The 17,159-nt window shown below is 46.4% G+C and overlaps 1 protein-coding gene across 1 annotated transcript in view; it reads left to right on the top strand.

Annotated features, from left to right (window-relative positions):
• The first annotated feature begins 11,661 nt into the window (after positions 1-11,661).
• Positions 11,662-17,159, top strand: part of RND2 (Rho family GTPase 2) — a 95,844-nt gene continuing 90,346 nt past the window's right edge. The window contains exon 1 of the mRNA XM_040436517.1: positions 11,662-11,894. Coding sequence (XP_040292451.1) covers positions 11,706-11,894 — 189 coding nt within the window. The 5' untranslated portion in view covers positions 11,662-11,705. The remainder of the gene's footprint in view (positions 11,895-17,159) is intronic.

Here is a 17,159-nt window from a genome sequence, read left to right as displayed (position 1 = left end):
AACCCACCAGTGATGTCACAGCAACTTACTGAAACCCACCAGTGATGTCACAGCAGCTTACTGAAACCCACCAGTGAAGTCACAACAGCTTACTGAAACCCCCTCAGTGATGTCACAGCAGCTTACTGAAACCCACCAGTGAAGTCACAGCAGCTTACTGAAACCCCCTCAGTGATGTCACAGCAGCTTACTGAAACCCACCAGTGATGGCACAGCAGCTTACTGAAACCCCCCAGTGATGTCACAGCAGCTTACTGAAACCCACCAGTGATGTCACAGCAGCTTACTGAAACCCACCAGTGATGTCACAGCAGCTTACTGAAACCCACCAGTGAAGTCACAACAGCTTAGGCTACTTTCACACCTGCGTTCGGGTGTCCGCTCGTGAGCTCCGTTTGAAGGGGCTCACAAGCGGCCCCGAACGCAGCCGTCCGGCCCTAATGCATTCTCAGTGGAGGCGGATCCGCTCAGAATGCATCAGTCTGCCAGCGTTCAGCCTCCGCTCCGCTCAGTGAGCGGACACCTGAACGCTGCTTGCAGCGTTCGGGTGTCTGCCTGGCCGTGCGGAGGCGAGCGGATCCGTCCAGACTTACAATGGAAGTAAATGGGGACGGATCCGCTTGAAGATGACACCATATGGCTCAATCTTCAAGCGGATCCGTCCCCCATTGACTTTCAATGTAAAGTCTGGACGGATCCGTTCAGGCTACTTTCACACTTAGAAATTTTCTGAACGGATGCAAACGTCTGCATTATAGGAGCGGATCCGTCTGATGAAACATCAGACGGAACCGCTCCGAACGCTAGTGTGAAAGTAGCCTTACTGAAACCCACCAGTGGTGTCACAGCAACTTACTGAAACCCACCAGTGATGTCACAGCAACTTACTGAAACCCACCAGTGATGTCACAGCAGCTTACTGAAACCCACCAGTGAAGTCACAACAGCTTACTGAAACCCACCAGTGATGTCACAGCAGTTTACTGCAACCCACCAGTGATGTCACAGCAGCCTACTGAAACCCACCAGTGATGTCACAGCAGCTTACTGAAACCCACCAGTGAAGTCACAGCAGCTTACTGAAACCCACCACTGATGTCACAGCAGCTTACTGAAACCCACCAGTGATGTCACAGCAGCTTACTGAAACCCACCAAGTGATGTCACAGCAGCTTACTGAAACCCACCAGTGGTGTCACAGCAGCTTACTGCAACCCACCAGTGATGTCACAGCAGCTTACTGCAACCCACCAGTGATGTCACAGTAGGGCGTCGATTCAGCACCTAGAGGCTCCGCCTACTGACCATTTTCGCTGCCCATGTAGTTCTTCTAGACGGATGCAAACGTCTGCATTATAGGAGCGGATCCGTCTGATGAAACATCAGACGGAACCGCTCCGAACGCTAGTGTGAAAGTAGCCTTACTGAAACCCACCAGTGGTGTCACAGCAACTTACTGAAACCCACCAGTGATGTCACAGCAACTTACTGAAACCCACCAGTGATGTCACAGCAACTTACTGAAACCCACCAGTGATGTCACAGCAGCTTACTGAAACCCACCAGTGAAGTCACAACAGCTTACTGAAACCCACCAGTGATGTCACAGCAGCTTACTGAAACCCACCAGTGATGTCACAGCAGCCTACTGAAACCCACCAGTGATGTCACAGCAGCTTACTGAAACCCACCAGTGAAGTCACAGCAGCTTACTGAAACCCACCACTGATGTCACAGCAGCTTACTGAAACCCACCAGTGATGTCACAGCAGCTTACTGAAACCCACCAAGTGATGTCACAGCAGCTTACTGAAACCCACCAGTGGTGTCACAGCAGCTTACTGAAATCCACCAGTGATGTCACAGCAGCTTACTGAAACCCACCAGTGATGTCACAGCAGCTTACTGAAACCCCCCAGTGATGTCACAGCAGCTTACTGAAACCCACCAGTGATGTCACAGCAGCTTACTGAAACCCACCAGTGATGGCACAGCAGCTTACTGAAACCCACCAGTGATGTCACAGCAGCTTACTGAATACCCACCAGTGATGTCACAGCAGCTTACTGAAACCCACCAGTGAAGTCACATCAGCTTACTGAAACCCACCAGTGATGTCACAGCAGCTTACTGAAACCCACCAGTGATGGCACAGCAGCTTACTGAAACCCACCAGTGAAGTCACAACAGCTTACTGAAACCCACCAGTGATGTCACAGCAGCTTACTTAAACCCACCAGTGAAGTCACAGCAGCTTACTGAAACCCACCAGTGATGTCACAGCAGCTTACTGAAACCCACCAGTGATGTCACAGCAGCTTACTGAAACCCACCAGTGAAGTCACATCAGCTTACTGAAACCCACCAGTGATGTCACAGCAGCTTACTGAAACCCACCAGTGATGTCACAGCAGCTTACTGAAACCCACCAGTGATGTCACAGCAACTTACTGAAACCCACCAGTGAAGTCACAACAGCTTACTGAAACCCACCAGTGATGTCACAGCAGCTTACTGAAACCCACCAGTGAAGTCACAGCAGCTTACTGAAACCCACCAGTGATGGCACAGCAGCTTACTGAAACCCACCAAGTGATGTCACAGCAGCTTACTGAAACCCACCAGTGATGTCACAGCAACTTACTGAAACCCACCAGTGATGTCACAGCAGCTTACTGAAACCCACCAGTGAAGTCACAACAGCTTACTGAAACCCCCTCAGTGATGTCACAGCAGCTCACTGAAACCCACCAGTGAAGTCACAGCAGCTTACTGAAACCCCCCAGTGATGTCACAGCAGCTTACTGAAACCCACCAGTGATGTCACAGCAGCTTAGTGAAACCCACCAGTGATGTCACAGCAGCTTACTGAAACCCACCAGTGATGTCACAGCAGCTTACTGAAACCCACCAGTGAAGTCACAACAGCTTACTGAAACCCCCTCAGTGATGTCACAGCAGCTTACTGAAACCCACCAGTGATGTCACAGCAGCTTACTGAAACATACCAGTGATGTCACAGCAGCTTACTGAAACCCACCAGTGATGTCACAGCAGCTTACTGAAACCCACCAGTGATGTCACAGCAGCCTACTGAAACCCACCAGTGATGTCACAGCAGCTTACTGAAACCCACCAGTGATGTCACAGCAGCTTACTGAAACCCACCAGTGATGTCACAGCAGCTTACTGAAACCCACCAGTGATGTCACAGCAGCTTACTGAAACCCACCAGTGATGGCACAGCAGCTTACTGAAACCCACTAGTGATATCACAGCAGCTTACTGAAACCCCCCAGTGATGTCACAGCAGCTTACTGAAACCCACCAGTGATGTCACAGCAGCTTACTGAAACCCACCAGTGATGTCACAGCAGCTTACTGAAACCCACTAGTGATATCACAGCAGCTTACTGAAACCCACCAGTGATGTCACAGCAGCTTACTGAAACCCACCAGTGATGTCACAGCAGCTTACTGAAACCCACCAGTGAAGTCACAGCAGCTTACTGAAACCCCCTCAGTGATGTCACAGCAGCTTACTGAAACCCACCAGTGATGTCACAGCAGCTTACTGAAACCCACCAGTGATGTCACAGCAGCCTACTGAAACCCACCAGTGATGTCACAGCAGCTTACTGAAACCCACCAGTGAAGTCACAGCAGCTTACTGAAACCCACCAGTGATGTCACAGCAACTTACTGAAACCCATCAGTGATGTCACAGCAGCTTACTGAAACCCACCAGTGATGGCACAGCAGCTTACTGAAACCCACCAAGTGATGTCACAGCAGCTTACTGAAACCCACCAGTGGTGTCACAGCAACTTACTGAAACCCACCAGTGATGTCACAGCAACTTACTGAAACCCACCAGTGATGTCACAGCAGCTTACTGAAACCCACCAGTGAAGTCACAACAGCTTACTGAAACCCCCTCAGTGATGTCACAGCAGCTTACTGAAACCCACCAGTGAAGTCACAGCAGCTTACTGAAACCCCCTCAGTGATGTCACAGCAGCTTACTGAAACCCACCAGTGATGGCACAGCAGCTTACTGAAACCCACCAGTGATGTCACAGCAGCTTACTGAAACCCACCAGTGATGTCACAGCAGCTTACTGAAACCCACCAGTGATGTCACAGCAGCTTACTGAAACCCACCAGTGAAGTCACAACAGCTTAGGCTACTTTCACACCTGCGTTCGGGTGTCCGCTCGTGAGCTCCGTTTGAAGGGGCTCACAAGCGGCCCCGAACGCAGCCGTCCGGCCCTAATGCATTCTCAGTGGAGGCGGATCCGCTCAGAATGCATCAGTCTGCCAGCGTTCAGCCTCCGCTCCGCTCAGTGAGCGGACACCTGAACGCTGCTTGCAGCGTTCGGGTGTCTGCCTGGCCGTGCGGAGGCGAGCGGATCCGTCCAGACTTACAATGGAAGTAAATGGGGACGGATCCGCTTGAAGATGACACCATATGGCTCAATCTTCAAGCGGATCCGTCCCCCATTGACTTTCAATGTAAAGTCTGGACGGATCCGTTCAGGCTACTTTCACACTTAGAAATTTTCTGAACGGATGCAAACGTCTGCATTATAGGAGCGGATCCGTCTGATGAAACATCAGACGGAACCGCTCCGAACGCTAGTGTGAAAGTAGCCTTACTGAAACCCACCAGTGGTGTCACAGCAACTTACTGAAACCCACCAGTGATGTCACAGCAACTTACTGAAACCCACCAGTGATGTCACAGCAGCTTACTGAAACCCACCAGTGAAGTCACAACAGCTTACTGAAACCCACCAGTGATGTCACAGCAGTTTACTGCAACCCAACAGTGATGTCACAGCAGCCTACTGAAACCCACCAGTGATGTCACAGCAGCTTACTGAAACCCACCAGTGAAGTCACAGCAGCTTACTGAAACCCACCACTGATGTCACAGCAGCTTACTGAAACCCACCAGTGATGTCACAGCAGCTTACTGAAACCCACCAAGTGATGTCACAGCAGCTTACTGAAACCCACCAGTGGTGTCACAGCAGCTTACTGCAACCCACCAGTGATGTCACAGCAGCTTACTGCAACCCACCAGTGATGTCACAGTAGGGCGTCGATTCAGCACCTAGAGGCTCCGCCTACTGACCATTTTCGCTGCCCATGTAGTTCTTCTAGACGGATGCAAACGTCTGCATTATAGGAGCGGATCCGTCTGATGAAACATCAGACGGAACCGCTCCGAACGCTAGTGTGAAAGTAGCCTTACTGAAACCCACCAGTGGTGTCACAGCAACTTACTGAAACCCACCAGTGATGTCACAGCAACTTACTGAAACCCACCAGTGATGTCACAGCAACTTACTGAAACCCACCAGTGATGTCACAGCAGCTTACTGAAACCCACCAGTGAAGTCACAACAGCTTACTGAAACCCACCAGTGATGTCACAGCAGCTTACTGAAACCCACCAGTGATGTCACAGCAGCCTACTGAAACCCACCAGTGATGTCACAGCAGCTTACTGAAACCCACCAGTGAAGTCACAGCAGCTTACTGAAACCCACCACTGATGTCACAGCAGCTTACTGAAACCCACCAGTGATGTCACAGCAGCTTACTGAAACCCACCAAGTGATGTCACAGCAGCTTACTGAAACCCACCAGTGGTGTCACAGCAGCTTACTGCAACCCACCAGTGATGTCACAGCAGCTTACTGCAACCCACCAGTGATGTCACAGTAGGGCGTCGATTCAGCACCTAGAGGCTCCGCCTACTGACCATTTTCGCTGCCCATGTAGTTCTTCTAGCCCGCCCCGCTCCTCTTGATTGACGTCCGATTTGCCTGCATCTGTCTGAATCCCGTGCCTGTGCCATGCGCTTCTGTATTCGGCGCAGGCGCAGTGAGTGAATGCTGCGCTCCTGGTGCCGACTTCCTCACTGCGCCTGCGCCGAGTACGTTACAATGAGGAAGCCGGCACCAGGAACGCAGCATTCACTCACTGTGCCTGCGCCGAGTACGTTACAGTGAGGAAGCCGGCACCAGGAGCGCAGCATTCACTCACTCCGCCTGCGCCGAGTACGTTACAGTGAGGAAGCCGGCACCAGGAGCGCAGCATTCACTCACTGGGCCGAATACAGAAGCGCATGGCGCAGGATTTAGACAGATGCAGGCAAATCGGACGTCAATCAAGAGGAGCGGGGCGGGCTAGAAGAACTACATGGGCGGCGAAAATGGTCAGTGGACGGAGCCTCTAGGTGCTGAATCGACGCCCACATAGCACCTAGAGGCTCATTAGCATATGGATAAAAGTACTTTTTTAGGTGAACGGCTGCAGACAGAAGTGAACAAATCATACTGTTATGTAGTGCTGACACTAGCACATCGCTCATGTCAGTCAGCTACATATGGCAAAATCTGATGGTAGAAACCCTTTAAGCTCAGCTGTGATGTCACAGTAGCTTACCTGACTGAAACTTGCTTGTTATGTCATAGTACCTTACCTGACTGAATCCAGCCTGTGATGTCACAGTAGCACACCTGACTGAAACCCCCTTGTGATGTCACAGTAGCACACCTGACTGAAATCCACTTGTTTTGTCACAGTAGCTCATCTGACTGAAACCCCCTTGTGATGTCACAGTACCTCACCTGCCTGAAATCAGCCTGTGATGTCACAGTAGCTCACCTGACTGAAACCACCTTGTGATGTCACAGTAGCTCACCTGACTGAAACCACCTTGTGATGTCACAGTAGCACACCTGACTGAAACCACCTTGTGATGTCACAGTAGCTCACCTGACTGAAACCCCCTTGTGATGTCACAGTAGCACACCTGACTGAAACCAGATTGTGATGTCACAGTAGCTCAACTGACTGAAACCACCTTGTGATGTCACAGTAGCACACCTGACTGAAACCACCTTGTGATGTCACAGTAGCACACCTGACTGAAACCCCCTTGTGATGTCACAGTAGCACACCTGACTGAAACCCCCTTGTGATGTCACAGTAGCACACCTGACTGAAACCAGCTTGTGATGTCACAGTAGCACACCTGACTGAAACCAGCTTGTGATGTCACAGTAGCTCAACTGACTAAAACCAGCTTGTGATGTCACAGTAGCACACCTGACTGAAACCACCTTGTGATGTCACAGTAGCTCACCTGACTGAAACCACCTTGTGATATCACAGTAGCACACCTGACTGAAACCCCCTTGTGATGTCACAGAAGCTCACTGGTCAGAACCCTGTGCAACACCTTTATATGGTACCAATTGTATTGTCTGGAGCAGAATAACATTGTGGTCCAGAGACCAGACAGAAATCCACTTGTGATGTCACAGTAGCTCATCTGACTGAAACCACCTTGTGATGTCACAGTACCTCACCTGCCTGAAATCAGCCTCTGATGTCACAGTAGCTCACCTGACTGAAACCACCTTGTGATGTCACAGTAGCACACCTGACTGAAACCACCTTGTGATGTCACAGTAGCACACCCCTGACTGAAACCCCCTTGTGATGTCACAGTAGCTCAACTGACTGAAACCCCCTTGTGATGTCACAGTAGCACACCTGACTGAAACCACCTTGTGATGTCACAGTAGCACACCTGACTGAAACCAGCTTGTGATGTCACAGTAGCACACCTGACTGAAACCCCCTTGTGATGTCACAGTAGCACACCTGACTGAAACCAGCTTGTGATGTCACAGTAGCTCAACTGACTGAAACCACCTTGTGATATCACAGTAGCACACCTGACTGAAACCCCCTTGTGATGTCACAGTAGCACACCTGACTGAAACCAGCTTGTGATGTCAAAGTAGCTCAACTGACTGAAACCAGCCTGTGATGTCACAGTAGCTCAACTGACTGAAACCAGCTTGTGATGTCACAGTAGCACACCTGACTAAAACCACCTTGTGATGTCACAGTAGCTCACCTGACTGAAACCACCTTGTGATGTCACAGTAGCACACCTGACTGAAACCCCCTTGTGATGTCACAGAAGCTCACTGGTCAGAACCCTGTGCAACACCTTTATATGGTACCAATTGTATTGTCTGGAGCAGAATAACATTGTGGTCCAGAGACCAGACAGAAATCCACTTGTGATGTCACAGTAGCTCATCTGACTGAAACCACCTTGTGATGTCACAGTACCTCACCTGTCTGAAATCAGCCTCTGATGTCACAGTAGCTCACCTGACTGAAACCACCTTGTGATGTCACAGTAGCACACCCCTGACTGAAACCCCCTTGTGATGTCACAGTAGCACACCTGACTGAAACCACCTTGTGATGTCACAGTAGCACACCTGACTGAAACCAGCTTGTGATGTCACAGTAGCACACCTGACTGAAACCCCCTTGTGATGTCACAGTAGCACACCTGACTGAAACCAGCTTGTGATGTCACAGTAGCTCAACTGACTGAAACCACCTTGTGATGTCACAGTACCTCACCTGCCTGAAATCAGCCTGTGATGTCACAGTAGCTCACCTGACTGAAACCACCTTGTGATGTCACAGTAGCACACCTGACTGAAACCACCTTGTGATGTCACAGTAGCACACCTGACTGAAACCACCTTGTGATGTCACAGTAGCATACCTGACTGAAACCCCCTTGTGATGTCACAGTAGCACATCTGACTGAAACCCCCTTGTGATGTCACAGTAGCACACCTGACTGAAATCCACTTGTGATGTCACAGTAGCTCACCTGACTGAAACCAGCTTGTGATGTCACAGTAGCTCAACTGACTGAAACCACCTTGTGATGTCACAGTAGCACACCTGACTGAAACCCCCTTGTGATGTCACAGTAGCACACCTGACTGAAACCCCCTTGTGATGTCACAGTAGCACACCTGACTGAAACCCCCTTGTGATGTCACAGTAGCACACCTGACTGAAACCAGCTTGTGATGTCACAGTAGCTCAACTGACTGAAACCAGCCTGTGATGTCACAGTAGCTCAACTGACTGAAACCAGCTTGTGATGTCACAGTAGCACACCTGACTGAAAACACCTTGTGATGTCACAGTAGCTCACCTGACTGAAACCCCCTTGTGATGTCACAGTAGCACACCTGACTGAAACCACCTTGTGATGTCACAGTAGCTCAACTGACTGAAACCCCCTTGTGATGTCACAGTAGCACACCTGACTGAAACCACCTTGTGGTGTCACAGTAGCACACCTGACTGAAGCCAGCTTGTGATATTCACAGTAGCACACCTGACTGAAACCCCCTTGTGATGTCATAGTAGCACACCTGACTGAAACCAGCTTGTGATGTCACAGTAGCACACCTGACTGAAACCACCTTGTGATGTCACAGTAGCACACCTGACTGAAACCCCCTTGTGATGTCACAGAAGCTCAACTGACTGAAACCCCCTTGTGATGTCACAGTAGCACACCTGACTGAAACCAGCTTGTGATGTCACAGTAGCTCAACTGACTGAAACCACCTTGTGATGTCACAGTAGCACACCTGACTGAAACCACCTTGTGATGTCACAGTAGCTCACCTGACTGAAACCCCCTTGTGATGTCACAGTAGCACACCTGACTGAAACCAGCTTGTGATGTCACAGTAGCTCAACTGACTGAAACCACCTTGTGATGTCACAGTAGCACACCTGACTGAAACCCCCTTGTGATGTCACAGTAGCACACCTGACTGAAACCCCCTTGTGATGTCACAGTAGCACACCTGACTGAAACCCCCTTGTGATGTCACAGTAGCACACCTGACTGAAACCAGCTTGTGATGTCACAGTAGCTCAACTGACTGAAACCAGCCTGTGATGTCACAGTAGCTCAACTGACTGAAACCAGCTTGTGATGTCACAGTAGCACACCTGACTGAAAACACCTTGTGATGTCACAGTAGCTCACCTGACTGAAACCCCCTTGTGATGTCACAGTAGCACACCTGACTGAAACCACCTTGTGATGTCACAGTAGCTCAACTGACTGAAACCCCCTTGTGATGTCACAGTAGCTCACCTGACTGAAACCCCCTTGTGATGTCACAGTAGCACACCTGACTGAAACCACCTTGTGGTGTCACAGTAGCACACCTGACTGAAACCAGCTTGTGATGTCACAGTAGCACACCTGACTGAAACCCCCTTGTGATGTCACAGAAGCTCAACTGACTGAAACCCCCTTGTGATGTCACAGAAGCTCACTGAGAACCCTGTGCAACACCTTTATATGGTACCAATTGTATTGTCTGGAGCAGAATAACATTGTGGTCCAGAGACCAGACAGAAATCCACTTGTGATGTCACAGTAGCTCATCTGACTGAAACCACCTTGTGATGTCACAGTACCTCACCTGCCTGAAATCAGCCTGTGATGTCACAGTAGCTCACCTGACTGAAACCACCTTGTGATGTCACAGTAGCACACCTGACTGAAACCACCTTGTGATGTCACAGTAGCTCACCTGACTGAAACCCCCTTGTGATGTCACAGTAGCACACCTGACTGAAAACCCCCTTGTGATGTCACAGTAGCTCAACTGACTGAAACCCCCTTGTGATGTCACAGTAGCACACCTGACTGAAACCACCTTGTGATGTCACAGTAGCACACCTGACTGAAACCCCCTTGTGATGTCACAGTAGCTCACCTGACTGAAACCAGCTTGTGATGTCACAGTAGCTCAACTGACTGAAACCAGTTTGTGATGTCATAGTACCTTACCTGACTGAAACCAGCTTGTGATGTCACGGTAGCCGACCTGACTGCAACCAGCTTGTGATGTCACAGTACCTCACCTGCCTGAAATCAGCCTGTGATGTCACAGTAGCTCACCTGACTGAAACCCACTTGTGATGTCACCGTAGCACACCTGACTGAAACCACCTTGTGATGTCACAGTAGCACACCTGACTGAAACCCCCTTGTGATGTCACAGTAGCTCACCTGACTGAAACCAGCTTGTGATGTCACAGTAGCTCAACTGACTGAAACCAGCTTGTGATGTCATAGTACCTTACCTGACTGAAACCAGCTTGTGATGTCACGGTAGCCGACCTGACTGCAACCAGCTTGTGATGTCACAGTACCTCACCTGCCTGAAATCAGCCTGTGATGTCACAGTAGCTCACCTGACTGAAACCCACTTGTGATGTCACCGTAGCTGACCTGACTGCAACCCAGTTGTGATGTCATTGAAGCTTGCCTGCAACATATTAGTGATGTCATAGCTGCCTACCTGAGGAGTGAAACACTAGTATCATACAGTTAGTACTATACACTTGCTAATACTATTCATCCTGCACATCATTTGGTTATAGTATACTCTCTACGTGTTAGGTCTATACTTGCTAGTATTGTATAGTTACTAGCATACAGAACGCCAATCAGCACGTAGTACAGCTGCAGTCATACAGCGCTCGCTCCCATTCACACTGAGCGCCGCTTTCGTTAACCCTCTGTCGCCTGTGTCAGGTGAGCGCGCCGTACTACATGCCGCTCCCATAATCCCAATCCTCCTCAATTTACAGTCTCCCCAAACCTCTAGACCACGCCCATTATGGTAATCAGGACACCTACAGTCGGCTTCTCATTGGCGCGCCGTGGTTAGGAGGCGTTACCCCACCGCTGGCAGACCGAGTGCCTGCTGGCCGGACTGTGCAGTGAAGGAGCGATGTTGGGAGGCTGAGGATCGCAGTTGATGTGTGGACTGTACCGGGGGGCTCTGTTCCACTGGGCAGGGGGGCTCTCCATGAGGGAGGAGAGGGCTGAGGACACCGAATACAGAATGGAGAAGCAGATGTCTCGCTGTAAAATAGTGGTGGTCGGGGACACTCAGTGTGGAAAGACGGCTCTGCTTCATGTGTTCGCCAAAGACTGCTACCCGGAGGTAACCTGCTCTTCTCTGCTGATCACAGCACTGCTACATCACAGATACCCCGCAGTGTGTGGAGCTGGTAGTCCAGTATACAGTGTGGTGGGAAAGCAGTCTGTTATAGCGACCGGACTGTTCTGTACGGGAGAGTGCTATAAGAAACTAGTGCAGTATATTATTTATAGTTTACTAGGTACTAGTTATACTCACCAGTGTGTTATACCATAGACAGGAGAGGATTATTGCTAGTGTATTATGTATACTTCTAGTAGTGTATTATATACGTCTTGTTCGGTATTATATACTTCTAGTAGTGTATTATATATATACTTCTAGTAGTGTATTGTATACTTCTAGTACGGCGTTATATACTTCTAGTAGTGTATTATATACTTCTTGTTCGGTATTATATACTTCTGGTAGTGTATCATATCTATACTTCTAGTATGGTATTATATACTTCTAGTAGTGTATTATATATATATACTTCTAGTAGTGTATTATGTATACTTTTAGTTCGGTATTATATATACTTCTAGTAGTGTATTATATATATACTTCTAGTAGTGTATTATATATACTTCTAGTAGTGTATTATATATATACTTCTAGTACGGTGTTATATACTTCTAGTAGTGTATTATATATATACTTCTAGTACGGCATTATATACTTCTAGTAGTGTATTATATATATATACACTTCTAGTACGGCATTATATACTTCTAGTACGGCATTATATACTTCTAGTAGTGTATTATATATACTTCTAGTAGTGTATTATATATATACTTCTAGTACAGGGTTATATACTTCTAGTTCAGTATTATATTTACTTCTAGTAGTGTATTATATATATACTTCTAGTAGTGTATTATATATATACTTCTAGTAGTGTATTATATATATATACACTTCTAGTAGTGTATTATATATATATATACACTTCTAGTACGGCGTTATATACGTCTAGTAGTGTATTATATACTTCTAGTAATTATATATACTTCTAGTAGTGTATTATGTATACTAGTATAAGCAGCAGAGTATTATAAGAAACTAGTGTTATATACCGGTAGCTGTAATAGTATTTATCATTTACTATAATATTAGATACTAGTTATAATTACCAGTGTGTTATACTATAGGCAGGAGATGACTATTGCTAGTGTGTTACTGGTGTATATGTAACCAGCTCTGTATTATAGATGCTAGTATGTGTTACATCCACTACTACTAATTAATTTATTATAGCTGCTAGTTTGTTAGATTCAGTATTGTCTTATAACCGGTTAATACATTACCTGTATCCTTCAGTGCATTATAAGTAGCAGTGTCTTATAACCACTATTGTATTTTATAGGCAAGTAGTGTTTTGTCACTTATAATGGTATAGTGATTTATAGGCTAGACTTCTGTTATACATACTGTGGTGTTATAACTAGTAGTGGATTACAGTTACATATCCAGTAGTGTTAGAAGCTACTAGTAGTGTGTTCTATATACTCTAGTGTGTTATTACTAGTAGTGTGTTCTATATACTCTAGTGTGTTCTATATACTCTAGTGTGTTATTACTAGTAGTGTGTTCTATATACTCTAGTGTGTTATTACTAGTAGTGTGTTCTATATACTCTAGTGTGTTATTACTAGTAGTGTGTTCTATATACTCTAGTGTGTTATTACTAGTAGTGTGTTCTATATACTCTAGTGTGTTCTATATACTCTAGTGTGTTATTACTAGTAGTGTGTTCTATATACTCTAGTGTGTTATTACTAGTAGTGTGTTCTATATACTCTAGTGTGTTATTGCTAGTAGTGTGTTCTATATACTCTAGTGTGTTATTACTAGTAGTGTGTTCTATATACTCTAGTGTGTTCTATATACTCTAGTGTGTTATTACTAGTAGTGTGTTCTATATACTCTAGTGTGTTATTACTAGTAGTGTGTTCTATATACTCTAGTGTGTTATTACTAGTAGTGTGTTCTATATACTCTAGTGTGTTCTATATACTCTAGTGTGTTATTACTAGTAGTGTGTTCTATATACTCTAGCGTGTTATTACTAGTAGTGTGTTCTATATACTCTAGTGTGTTCTATATACTCTAGTGTGTTATTACTAGTAGTGTGTTCTATATACTCTAGTGTGTTATTACTAGTAGTGTGTTCTATATACTCTAGTGTGTTATTACTAGTAGTGTGTTCTATATACTCTAGTGTGTTATTGCTAGTAGTGTGTTCTATATACTCTAATGTGTTATTGCTAGTAGTGTGTTCTATATACTCTAGTGTGTTATTGCTAGTAGTGTGTTCTATATACTCTAGTGTGTTATTACTAGTAGTGTGTTCTATATACTCTAGTGTGTTATTACTAGTAGTGTGTTCTATATACTCTAGTAGTGTGTTATTACTAGTAGTGTGTTATAGCTGCTGTCTGGAACTAGTTGTGCATTATATTTACTATTGTTTTAATCTGGTAGTTTGTTATACACAACTAAAAGTGTACTTACTAGTCTACCACATACTACTGTGCCATAGGCTAATGTATTATATCTACTAGTCTGTTATATATGACTTGCTTACCCTAGCAGACTATGATTGCTGCTAGTTGTTATTAGTAGTGGATTATACTTATTAATGTGTTATAGTCCGTAGTGTTATAAGCAACTAAAAGTAATGTTACTAGTATGCTGTAACCAGTACATCAGTGTTATTACTAGCAGTGTGTTACAACTAGTGGTGTATTATAGCTGTCAGCTGTATCTAGCAGTGTATTATAGTTACTAGTATGTTATAACCAGTAGCTGTCAGCTGTAACTAGCAGTGTGGTTACTAGTGTGGTATAACTAGCAGTATATTATAGCAACTGATTTGTTCTAGTTACTAATCTGTTACATACTGTTACTGGTGTTATAGGCTACTATATGGGCTCCTTCAGAGGCCTCTGCAACAGATGTGAATGAGCCCCTATAGTAGCCTATAACACCAGTAACAGTATGTAACAGATTAGTAACTAGAAAAAATCAGTTGCTATAATATACCGCTGGTTATACCACACTAGTAACCACACTGCTAGTTATACCACACTAGTAACCACACTGCTAGTTATACCACACTAGTAACCACACTGCTAGTTATACCACACTAGTAACCACACTGCTAGTTATACCACACTAGTAACCACACTGCTAGTTATACCACACTAGTAACCACACTGCTGGTTATACCACACTAGTAACCACACTGCTAGTTATACCACACTAGTAACCACACTGCTAGTTATACCACACTAGTAACCACACTGCTAGTTATACCACACTAGTAACCACACTGCTAGTTATACCACACTAGTAACCACACTGCTAGTTATACCACACTAGTAACCACACTGCTAGTTATACCACACTAGTAACCACACTGCTAGTTATACCACACTAGTAACCACACTGCTAGTTATACCACACTAGTAACCACACTGCTAGTTATACCACACCAGTAACTACACTTCTGTTGCAGATTCTGCTAAAAAAAAGCAGGATACAATACTGCAACATGCAACACTATCCAGTATAATGACGGACGCCATACCGGGAAACCTGACGGACCCCTGCATAGTCAGTTTAGTCTCTCTGGATCTGACAGATTGGGCACCTCCAGTATTTCCGTTGTTTTGCTCCTATTATACTGGAGGAACAATGTGAACAAGCCCTAATGCTAGTCTCTGGTTTGTGAAGGACCCCGTGGGGGCCAGATGTCACATTGTCATGTGAATAAGACCTGTTGCTTTCTCTGGTCTCTTGCAACTCTTTCCATGGGAGATGATTACTAGCCTCTGCTACTTTTAACTGGTAGTGCAGGATAGTTTCCAGTCTGTGAAACCAGGCTACACTGGTCTTATACTTACTGGTCTTTGATACATAATGTCTCGTTATTAGCAGTATCTGATGATAGAAGACTTGTATGTCCATGGGCTATTCCTAGCAGCATGTGCTGATGTGCAGTGCAAGCCTAGTGGCGTGTTTCAGGTCCTTTACAGCAGTTTTACGTATTTAATAATGTGATTGTGGCAGACTATCATTGCTGTAAAGTTTTTTGCTTGGCTACCTCCAGGACTGAGGTAGGTGATGTGCCATGAAATTGGAGGCAAACATTTTGGGTTGTTTTCTGCTCAGGTCAGGCCACTACAAGACTCGGCTGGGCTGTGAGCACTTGCATATGAACTTTCTATAAGAGGTCATGTGCTTTTGAAGGGTCCCTGGATTAGCTCCAGTTCCCTAACTCTGAGTTTCACTTTACTTCCACTGACTTAGCTATATACTCTCTGTTGAAATTTGTAATCCCTCTATATTGATCACTGTATATTCTATGTGGAGTGTCTACATATGAATTGGAGCATTCTTGAAAGTCCCTTTAAAGGTGTCCAGGAGGAGGTGGGTTTTGGCAACCCTTCTCCTGGACAGACCTGCGAAGGGATGCATACTTTCCCTGCTTCCCGGCACTGGCACTCCTTTGCTTCACGGCTTTGGCTGTTCCTCTGGGCCCCCTCGATGTAAACTTCATGCTCGACGCTGCAGCCAATCGCTGGCCACTGCGCTGACCTTTTCCCCTTGTCCGTGACCACTTGTCATGACGCAATGGGAGCAGGTCACCGCTGCAGTCAGCAATTGGCAGGAAGTTTACATCAGGGAAACCAGCGGAGGCTGGGGAAATATGCCTCCCTTCGCAGGTCTGCCCAGGATGCCAACCCCCCTCCCCAAATGCGAACAGCCCCTTCAACGCCACAAGCTCACGGCCTTGTCCGTATTTCAGTCCGCAAACCACCAGTCCACAAAATACAGATATCTTCTGTGTACACTCCACATTTTTCTCACTCCCATCAATGGAAATGGCCCATCTCTTCTGCAATATGGACAAGAATAGGACAAGGTCATCCCTTTGATAGAGCGGTCACCTTTCAATCCAGCCATGCTGTTCCCGAACGCAGTGTGATCCATTTATCATTTCGGTGAATACTGTCAACATCAATTTGTGCTCCATACTTTATCATATCGTGGTACATGGGATCAAGCTGGTGACGTGTTCGACGTGTGTGTCGCACTCAATGCCTACGTTAGGGCACTGCATTCATGTACAAGATGACTCCCTTGGAGCCCCACTTACAAGCCATTATACTGGTAGATGTGGCGTAGAAAACAACGAGGCAGGCTCGCAGCGCACTTACAGGTAGAATGCAGAGAGCATTAACTCTTGAGGTGGTGGGCCATAGTTCTGGTAGTCCT

The sequence above is a fragment of the Bufo bufo genome, chromosome 6 (assembly GCF_905171765.1).
Source record: "Bufo bufo chromosome 6, aBufBuf1.1, whole genome shotgun sequence".
In the NCBI taxonomy this organism is placed as follows: Eukaryota; Metazoa; Chordata; class Amphibia; order Anura; family Bufonidae; genus Bufo; species Bufo bufo.
Note: the sequence above shows the minus strand (reverse complement) of the source record. Positions and strands in the feature narration are given on the sequence as shown.